The sequence below is a fragment of the Heliangelus exortis genome, chromosome 20, assembly GCF_036169615.1.
Source record: "Heliangelus exortis chromosome 20, bHelExo1.hap1, whole genome shotgun sequence".
Taxonomy (NCBI): domain Eukaryota; kingdom Metazoa; phylum Chordata; class Aves; order Apodiformes; family Trochilidae; genus Heliangelus; species Heliangelus exortis.
Genome location: NC_092441.1, coordinates 4633794 through 4644573, shown reverse-complemented (window position 1 = coordinate 4644573; position 10780 = coordinate 4633794). Strand labels below are relative to the sequence as shown.

At 44.6% G+C, this 10780-nt stretch overlaps 1 protein-coding gene and 1 long non-coding RNA gene across 4 annotated transcripts in view; both read right to left on the bottom strand.

Annotated features, from left to right (window-relative positions):
* Window positions 1–3283: 3283 nt before the first annotated feature.
* Window positions 3284–6147, bottom strand: LOC139805817 (uncharacterized). The gene is made up of 2 exons (XR_011730002.1): window positions 4825–6147; window positions 3284–4218 (listed from the first exon to the last, which is right to left on the bottom strand). It is a non-coding gene; the product is annotated as an uncharacterized lncRNA (long non-coding RNA).
* Window positions 6148–7574: 1427 nt separating this feature from the next.
* MMD (monocyte to macrophage differentiation associated) overlaps window positions 7575–10780 on the bottom strand; it is a 40933-nt gene continuing 37727 nt past the window's right edge. For all 3 annotated transcript variants that reach the window (XM_071764659.1, XM_071764661.1, XM_071764660.1), the window contains exon 7: window positions 7575–9843. In XM_071764659.1, coding sequence (XP_071620760.1) covers window positions 9643–9843 — 201 coding nt within the window. In that variant the 3' untranslated portion in view covers window positions 7575–9642. The remainder of the gene's footprint in view (window positions 9844–10780) is intronic.

Below are 10780 nucleotides of genomic sequence, written 5' to 3'. Positions count from 1 at the left end.
CACAAACACACATACACAGTGTCCAAAACACACACACTCACTGTCAAAGACACACACACCCCCACGGTGTCCAGAACACACTCTGTCTCTCGCTCACACACCCCCCTTATATTTCTGTACCCATAAATTCCTTTGCATTTCTGCAGGTGACACACAATTCAGTGGTACATAAAGACAGAAGAAAGTTTTAAAACTTTAAAACTGTGTGTGAGAGTTTTAAAAAAATCTTCCTGGGACCCTGCAGGATCATTGCTGCACCCTGAGGAACAGGAACCAGACACAGGACCCAAACTTGGTTGGGTATCACCCCCAGCATAAGCCAAGAGCCCTATAACCACACAGTGCATGTGTGTGCCCAGCTGAGTTGGGTAGTTAGTAGGGTTTTTAATTATTATTTTATGTTATATAATGCACACGTTTCTGGGGATGTTTCCATGGTTTTATCTGCAGTAAGAGCTGGCAGAACATTTTCACCTACAACTCAGGATTCACTAGAATGCAGATACAAGGTTTAAGAATTATTATTAATATTACATATTACATTACACAGTGTCACACACATTACATGTAATATTAATATTGCATTTAACAGTGTATACTGTACATATAAAAATACATAGGTATATTTTAGGTATAGAATGCAGACTATGGTGCTAGATAAAGCCAAATATATATATATATATATATATATGTAGACATGAAGCTGTATAAATATATAGATATGTAAACTATGTATACAGATACATATTTAGAGATATTTACACTTAGAGTTTTACGTACACACACTCACCTACATATACACACAGGTTCATATGCATCTGGGTGTTTGTCTTTAGAGCAAACCCACTGCAGGCCATGGGGTGTGGGGGCTGTGTCTGTGTCTCCCCTGTCTCCTCCCTGCCCCTGGTGTCCTCCAAAGCACAAGTCACTCCCTGTCACTCCAGCACCACCAGGAGAATATCCCTGGCCTGGGGTCTGCCATGTGAGGGGTCTCTGCACACCCAGCAGGATGGGCTCTTCTCCAGAGCAGCATCACAGCTTCACCTTCTCTCTCCCCTGGGATTTGGCCCTTGGGGCCAGCTCGGGGCACCTGGCCACGCTGGTTCCACCAAGGTGCATGCTCGGGCTGAAGCATCCCACGTCCCCATCCCACGGATGATTCAGGTCAGGTGAGGTCACTTTGCTGTGGATGTAAAGTTGGAGAGAATTAACCAGGCACAACCAACCCCCTGCCAGCAGCTCCCACCAGTGACAGGTACCGACTGGTCACGCACCCACTCCAGGGGCCTCCATCCCCCCCCCCCCCCCTTTGCTGGCAGCACCCAGCCCGGGGGGCTCAGCCCCTTCACAGCTGCCTGCGGGGGGGTTGCAAACCCAAACCCCTCGGAACCGCTTTGCCCCAGACTCCGGCAGGACCGGCCCAAGTCGGAGCTCAAATCCCTGAGTGTTCATCTGCCGGTGCCTGGTGCCCTCTGGAGGCTGCGGGGCTGGGCTGGCCCCAGAGACACCAGCAGAGACCCCCCCCCCGGACCATGGAGACCCCCGCACCATGGCCCCTCTGCTCCCACGACCGTCCCCCATTGGCTCCCCCCCCAACAGAAAATCCCCCATCCTGCCCACACCAGGCAGGAGAGACATAAAATACAGCCTCACATTTATAAAATGACCTCCAGGAGCAGCTCGGGTGCAACCACTCAGGCACTGCAGGCTGTAAATCTCAGGTCCTGCTCTTCTTCCTAATGAGAAGCAGAGCGAGGAGAGCCCGGTTCCTGTCACTGCCAGGATTTATCCCTGGGGATGGACAGCTGCTTCCAGACACTCACTTTAAGCTCCATTTGGTGGAGCTCCTCTTCCAGCACCGACCTGCTCAGGCACTGCCTGACAAAAGCCACAGCAGCCTGGGCACAGTGCCCAAGCCCAGATCACCCTGCTCATCCTCCTCCCCAAGCCCAGGAGATGTAAAGCAAACACATCTTTACGAGGTGCAAAGAACATGCTTGGGATTAGTGGCATCAACACCAGGGTGTCACTTACTTACAGTGTCACAGGCACTGCTTGCTGGCAGGGACACCACAACAGCTTTGAAGATCCAGGCTCCTACAAAGCTGAGGCTTTGCAGCACTGCAGGTACCTCCAGGAGATGTCCTGAATGCAGGGACCAACTCAGGGGCAGTGACTGCTCAGCTCTGACCCCGAGGGATCCTCTTTGCTGGGCACCCCCTGTGCTGGTGGGGCTCTGGTCTGCCCATGGGCACATCCAGTAGCTCCTCCAGGACTGGGGCATCCAAGGTTCCCAGTGCTCTTTTTCTTTTTCTCCATCAAGCTCCAGTTTTCATGAGACCTGTTCAACATTTAAGAAGCTTCCAGACTCTGTAGGCCCCTTGTTACACTTAGCCAGATGCTTAAAAAATTATTCAGGACTGAAATCTCTCACCTAAACTGTGCTCCTTCTCATCGAGACCACATCGGTATTTAAAAAGGTTGGACCAGGTGTTCCTCGAGGTCATTCTACCATTCAATGAAATAACCAGACAGCCATAGCACAGCACACTTGGACTCTGTGTCACTTTAAAAAACAAAAAAACCAAAAAAACCCAAACCTCATCTTAAAATGATACCTGCAAGTAATAAATAGGACTTGCTGTAATGCCTGAGCATGGCCAGGAGGTGTTTCTGCTCCACATCTGCATTTCATTTTTACATGCAATCCTCCCTTCAGTCTAACCACGCACAGAGAACCGGGTGATTCCTCTGGGGGTGCGGGCAGAGCCGCGTTTGTCCCGGGCACCGTCCACCCTGCAGCATCCCCGCAGCATCCCCCCCTTCCCGGGGCTCAGCTCCCGCCGGCAGCACCGGACGCGGGCAGCACCGACACGAGGGGTCACAAAAGAGCCGTGTGTGGCTCCTGAGCGCCGGGCTCGGACTGAAACCACCGGTTTGTGGTTTTTTTCTCTCTTTCCTATTCTGCTCAGTCCTCCCCAGCTCGCTGCTCCCTCCCTGGCGCTGCAGCAAGGGAACCCGGCAAAGCTGCTGGGCTGGGACTCAGCCCTGTGGCCCAAGATAAAAATATTACCAGGGGACAAATGCAGCCTCAGCCATCAGCACCCCAGCTTTGCCACACACCCCCGAGCACAGAGGGGCTCTGCTGGAGCACCCCAGTGTGACCACCGGGGGCTATAACACCCCCTGGGGTGCCCTCAGTGCCCAGAGAAGGGACAGCATCAGCCCAAGATGAAAACCACCTGAAAGTGGTCTTAAAAGGATGATGTTCAATCACTTTGCACCTGGTAGACCCAATTTTAATTGAAAATGTGAGAACTACCCACACCTGCAGATCACAAGCAACAGCCAAGTTGCACCTGAGATTGATGAAACCAGCAAAAGATGATTTCTTCTAATAAAGACTTTGGCCCAGCCACCTCATTCCTCTCACTTCTCTTTACCTTCTCCAGCTTTGCAGCCTTCAGCCAGAAACATCCCCTCTGGGAACAGGCACCTTCCCCTGCTCAGCCCTGGCCCTTGCTGCTGCTGAGCTGGTTGCCCAGTACTTGAGCTGGGAGGTCCCAGGGGCCCTGGAGGAAGCAAGAGGGGACATTCCATGGTGACACGGCCAGGAAGGCAGCAACACCAGGGCAGAGAAGGGAATTCTGCCCTGTCCTGGCTTTGCAGCCCCTCGGGCCCAGCTCTGCCACTTGCCCTCCTGCCCTGCCTGATGGGATGTGTCTGGAAGAGCCAATGTCCAGGGTTGCAAAATGGGATTGCAAAGGCAATCACCCCCCCTGAGGCTGCAGCCACCTCAGATAAAAGCAAACCAGGTGGCCAGAAGCCCAGGTTTATCTCTGCCCAACTCTGCAATTCCCCTGGTTCTGTGAAGCCCACTGGGTGCATTTGCAGCCCCCTCCCCAGGCAGCTGCAGATCCCTTTCACCCCCACTCCCTCAGGGATTCTCCTCCTTTCAAGATGCTGCTGTGCTCTGGGGTTACTGATTTCTCCTCCAGTGCTCCCCTCTCCCCTGGTTTCTAGGGGATCACCTGCCTCAGGTTTATTGGTCAGAACTGCAGTTCCTGCTTCCCTCTCTCCCTCTGCTTGCACTGTCACCGAGTTCTCATGTCCCTGTGTCACATTATTACCTGGGAAATTGTGTCTGAAGTCATTCTGGAACACCCTGCTGGCTCTGTTAGCCAAGATGGCTATGATGAGAGATTGCAGGGGATGAGTCTGGTTAAATGAAAGACAGAACAAAAGCAAGGGAAGAAGTGAGTCTCTAGCTGTATGGGAGCTGCCTGTAAGGGCTGCTTCTCTGTGCCTGCTGCAGTAGGCAAAGGAGCAATGGGCTTAAGTTATAGCAAAGAAAATACTGCTTGGACAGCAGAAACAAGTCTAGAGGGCAGAGGGCACAACACTGAAATAAACTGCCTGGGAGGATTGTGAAATTTCCATCATTGGAAGCTTTTTAGAACAGGTTGGACAAGCATGTCAGGAATGACAGGCAGAGTTCATCCTGCCTGCAGGAAGAGGACAGGCTAAAAATATCTGAGAGTCCCTTCAAGATTCATTTTCAGTGATTTAGCAGAAGGCTCATTAAGCTGCACAGTAGCACCATCAGCTTCAAGACAAAGGCCATGTTCATTCAGCCAAACACATCCATGTATGAAGATTTGTATTTAAAAAAACCAACTATCCACATTTCCTTTCTAAACTGACCCTCAGGTTCCCAAGTGCAGTTTTTACTTTAAAAAGATTGCTGAGTTCCCACAGCAACAATGTTCAATCCCTTAGCATTTATGACACTACTAAATCTTTGCTGCTTGAAGCTGAACATACCACAGGTTCCCAAGGTTGAGTAGGTGTTGTGGGTTGGACTTTGGTGTTTCAACATCCTGAATACATCCTGTGGTCTGGGCTGAATGTTCTCCTGGAGACAAGGCTCAGTCTCTGGCTGACCATGTCATGGAAGCCACACTGTGGCTGCTCACTGCCTGCACACCAAACCTCTGCATCACTCCTGGAAGCAAACACAACACAGCAGGAAGGGAGGAGACATCTGCTGAAGCTAAAAACATTAATTGGGAAGGCCTGTACTAACAGCTTTTCACCTACATGAACATTTAAGGGAGATTTTCAAAGGCACCTAAAGGATTTGGGCACACAAATCCACCACCAGCAGGGCTCATGCTGCTAAGCAACAAAGACATCTGAATATATCCTTTGGAGAGCACATTAGTCTCATTAGAGTCAATGATGTAACTTGTGTTATAAAACTGGTGCTGGCTTCACTGCCAGCCTTTTGCAAGAGGATTTTGGTTCCCAGATTATCCTTAGTAACAAGGATAGAGCCCTGATTCTAGGAGAGAAACAAGCATTGCCACACTTAGTGCTCACAGGCTGACTACCACCAGCAGGAGGATGCCTATCATGAAAATTCTGCAAAGCATGTTAAAAACTGTCCAAAACCCAACACTGAGCAGAGTTACCACTATGCTACTCCTTGTAGTACAGCTGAGCAGCCCCAGCCCTCCCAGCACTGCTCTAACACCAACCTGAAAGCACCCCAATGATCCCCAATAGCTACCAGTGAACATTTCAGGTGCCTTCTGTATGTTCCCTTTCCAGACAATGGCAGTGCCTACAGCTTAGAGAATTGTAGCCAGAAAAATGATGAAAATATGGAAAGCAAACACTTTCAACTAGTAGAAGGACAAGAGTGAGTAGCCTCAAGGTGTTGGAGCACAATGGTCTGTGCAGTCTGCTCAGTGTTACAGGACTGACCAATGCCCCCTCCCCAGAGCCTCCTGGTCATTCTTTTGTTCACTATTTTTAGCTCTAATCTTATGACACCTATTGATGGTGAAAGCAATTAGTGAGCAGAGACTGACATCCTGCATTCTGCTAAAAATAGCAAAGCATGGAGAAAAGACTTAGTCAAGCACATGATGTGAACATGACAGCCTTAACCTCCAGAGAAATCACATGGCTAAATAGACCAGACCTAAATAAAGGATTACATAGGTGGCTCAAAGAGGTTTCCAAACAAGCAGCAGAGTCCTAAGCATGAGGGACATTTAAGCAAGACATTAGTAAAGGTTTTTATTGAGCCTTTTCTATCTTCTTTTTAACTTTCTCATTCCAGCCCTGCCACACACACAGGGTTCATTAACCATGCTCTGACACCTGCATGATTTACACAAGTCACATACCAGCTGTGAAACCCCTGTAAGAAACCATAGTGCCATTTATGATCCTCTCCAGCAATGACCCTGAGCCTCAGAAGCTTATTATTCCCCCCAGGACACTGCCAGCCCTGCAGACTGCAACACCTGACACAGGCTTGGTGCTTCAAACCAGGCAAAAAAAATTAATTAATTAGAACAAAATGCTCTAAATATACATATATTAAATGGAACCATCTTGTCTGTCAGCTACCATTGATCTGGAATTTAGGTAACTTTTTATAATGCTGATAACCAACTGTTTCAGAGTCTTTAAAGTATCCCATTTTTAAAGTGAAACTCAATAGATACAGCAAAGGTTGCAAAAAAACAGGCTCAGATATTCCAGCTCCCTTTGAAAGGGCTCCATTGCTTACCCAGAACTAAACACAACAAGACAATTTCTTATCATAATCACAAGTGATTAAGAGGGAAGTGGGGAAGCCAGAACTGGAAAACAAGTCTGCTTTTGTTTTGGTTTATGACTTCTTTTGTTAACAAAAAGAACAATTCACACTTTCTTTGCACATTCCTTGCTGCTGTTGAATTAAAAATCAGTACCAGATGAGGAAGTGAACTTTGTTATAGATCCTTAAATTAATTCCTTCAGATAACTGAATTCTTTTCAGAGGCACACAACAATTGTGTTAGAAAAATACAACCTAAAGGTGATGAAACTCAAAGTATCCAGTATTCAAAATACCTGTTGCATCCTCTGGAAAGGTATCCCTGCAAAAGTAGAAGTCTTTATCACTGCTTCATTTAGACTCATTGCACTTGTTGCACTTCTGAAAACTACAGGCACAGAAAATACAGAACCAGGTGCCTTAAAAACACTTGCTTCAGGAAGACAAAGAAATCACATCTCTGCTACTGCAGGAGTCATCACCACTGGTATTCCTAGGAGGAATCAGCCTGGAGCTGCAATTACACAGAGGGAAAAAAAAAAAAAAGGCTAATTGACATATTTGTTTTCCAGACAGGAATAGATTTTTAATTCAGTTTATCTGTGTTCAGTGTAATGATACTCATATAGGGACAGAGCAAAATTATGTATTTTAGTGCTATGTAGTTGGAAAAAACCTAACAAAAGCCAACCAACCCCCCCCCCAACATATAATGGTATAAAGAAAATTGATCCAGACCAGCAAAAGCAGCAACTTTCCAATACTAACCAAAATTTACACATTTTTGAACAATTTTGTTTGTAGTATTTCCTACTATTTTTATTTAATGAGCAAGCATCAGGGTCATTAGGTTCAACTCTGGATCTCTGGGGTTAAGAGTGGCAGCAGTGCTAGTCCCATACTCACCTACACCAGGGCTGGAAGGGGTGGAAAATAAACACCACCATGAGTACCACAGTTTCCAAATTGCACAAAATGTTTATTGTTAGTCTAGTACATTCAATATCATATTGACAAGAATACAGTAATTCAAAATATTTTTGGCGAATTGAAATTTTTTTAAAAACCACTGCAAACACTCCAAAAAGCAATGCCATGAAAAAATTAACTTAAAATTAAAACAAACACATTCAAGCAAGAGTTTCACTTTTGACTACAGAAAAGGTTTATATGCATTTCAGTGGTTTTAACAGTACTGCATTTAAACAAAATATATGAACTCACAAAAAAGTGGAAAATATTAAAATAGACACAATGTTAAAAAACTGAGGCATCCAGATGTGTGAGACTGTTGTACTAGGAATTACCTGCCCTGTTGTTCCATTTATTCTCTTTTGGGGCAGTTAACCAGTCAGCTGTAGTGCTGCTGTTTCTCCAGCCACCTGCTAACACCATACAGCAATTCTTTTTCAATGCCTTGAATTTAAAGTTTGTCCCTCTTGTAAATTCCATATACAAAGGTATATATTCTAAAATATGCAACCCACTGGCAAATCTAGGTGCAATATTAAATGGTACCTTGAAAAACTTCCCCATCTTGCTACTTATTGTTTGCAGACAGGCAATATCCAGAACAAAATCTGAAAAAGGCAACACGTTTTGGTTTTGTTTTTAAATACTGACATGAAAAGATGAGTAAATTAGAAAAAGGATAAAGTCAATCTTAATATAAGACATTCATTATATAGTGGGACAGGATGCAATTATTGGACAAACAGTATTACAATGACTCTACATCTGGTCACTTAATGCACATGTTCTACAATCATGACTTGCTACCACATCTGGTTTCCTGTACAGAAAGACAGCAACACAACTACAGTTTTATTCTGTGTTCAGTCCCAGAATGACAAGTGACAAGAACTCTATTAAGTTCTTCAGGCTCTCCTCCCTGAAAGGCTGAGCCATGAATTCCATGCAGGAAGCAATTGCTCTGCACCTGGATTTCCCAGCAGAAACCACCAACCAAAGTTGGTGGGAAATTATTCTGTTGGACAATTTGAATTCCCTCTGAAAATCCAGGCCCTGACATTACAGCACCAATATGATATATTTATTCTGGAGAAATCATAGGATGGTTTTGGTTGGAAGGGACCTTAAAGACCATCTGGTTTGGATAGGGAGATGTTAGAATTCATCTTCCTTAATACTGCCAACCCTTGGGAAGTCAGCTTGCATCCAAACTGCTGCTGGGCAGCTCGGAGTAGAAGTGGGAATCTCGAGGAGGAAACCACATTAATTATTTCTTTTAAAGCACTTCATTTCCATCATGCCAAATTAAGGTGCTGCTTAAGTGGTACTATAGAGAAGCAGAATACTATCATGTTAAAACTCAGCAGAATCACATTTATATTTTAGTTTTTAAAAGTGGTTATTACAATAACACCTGTAATAGAAGCTTTGGAAGAGGTACAATGTTTGCTTGTCAGCACAGTGTGTGGAATGTAACCATTTCTTGCAATGTTCTGCAACATGAGTAACTGCATAGATGACAGTTGTGTTTCAGTTCAAGAAATGTACTTTTAAAGTTTACAAAAAACACAAAAAGTTTCTATAAAAGTCACATTATACCAAGATAATGGGTGGTAAAAGTAGATTATGTCTGTGATTCATGTTAAATAAATGACTAGTGGAAAGATGATAGAAACCAATTTCAAATCAGGAGTTACATTTTCACTATTGCACTGACTTCACCATTGGAATCACTAATTTAGAAAAATTCACATCGTTAAAAATTGTAAAATTAAATTAGAATACAAAATTTCTTTGTAAACATCAGGTACCCAGTTCTACTAACATGGAATGGATTCTTGGTACTGCAGTACAGTATCTTGGCTATTTAGAGCACTTGCCATACCCTGGGCAATTGCAGGACACATCCAAAGCCAGTTCACAGTAACTGTGTTCAGAGAACTACCCAAAGTCAGTGCAGTTTTTCTGTGCAATTTTCCAATTTCCCCGAATGCCTTAAGTCAAATAATACTGTTACAGAGGCCAACTGCAGTTTATTTTTTTATGTGGATACATCATAAGTGACGAATGATGTCTGCAGGACTTCTGTAAAGGTACTTCCAAATGGCATAGTAATGCACAGCAGCTGCTGTGGCCACGAACAGGTGCCAGATGGCATGGGCAAATGGAATGACTCCATCACTCTTGAAGAACACCACACCCAGACAATAGATCAAGCCTCCCCAGGCAACCTCCTGAAGTCCATCGGTGTTGCTCTGCCAATCAACAAGGAAAGGTGGAGTGTAAAAGGAGGGAAAAGGTATTTTCTGTTTAGAAGACAAAATCCTTCCCTGGCGAAAATATATCAGGCTGTCAGCTCAGAACATGCTGGATGTGACAGATGGACGAGTCAGAAAGAGTATATTTATACTGTACTTTCTGAAATAGATATTTCTGTATTGTCTCTATGGAAGTAACAGTGGGATAACTCAAGAATCAAGGTTTGATGTTTTGCTCCATGCTCATCAGCAGACAAAGATGGAAAAAAAGAAAGCCAGGTTACTGCGTGTGAGTTTACTGCAGCTCCTTCTGGCTGGATGAAGCACCCAGTGGAACAGCTAAAAACTGTGACCAGCATTACCTCCTAGAGGCATCAGAGTTATATCAGCAGCATAATGGTTTATTCAAAGTCATTTAAATGTGTAGCTGTATAAAAATAATAGTCAAAGGTTTTGAGGTGGACAAGATGGAGTAGGATGTTTTACAGATAAAACCAAACAAATATCAACTGTTGGGACTGACTATCCCAGATACAGTGTAAGAGTTCAATGCACTTCATAACTTTTCAATTTTTCCCTGTGTCACTGCTAAAAAGAATTGTCTAGGAAAAGACAAAATCATTTAGATTTAGATCTTTGTTGCCCAGAAGTGATTCTAAGAGGGGCAAGAGTCAATTTGACTCCTCCCATCTCAGTCCAGACCACAGAATCAGCTGATTAGATTTTCCAGAGAGTTCTTACATACAAGAAAAAGCACAATGTTATCAGAAGCCCATTCCATCTTTCCTGAAGAAAATGCTTCTTTCTGATTTGTAAGTGGTAAGTGGGCATGAAGTAAGTTCATAAACAGCAAGATCTAGAAACATTCCTTGACAGGCTAAGGGACTTCATGTCTGTATAAGTTTTAATAAAATGCAAAGAATTAAAGTATGTC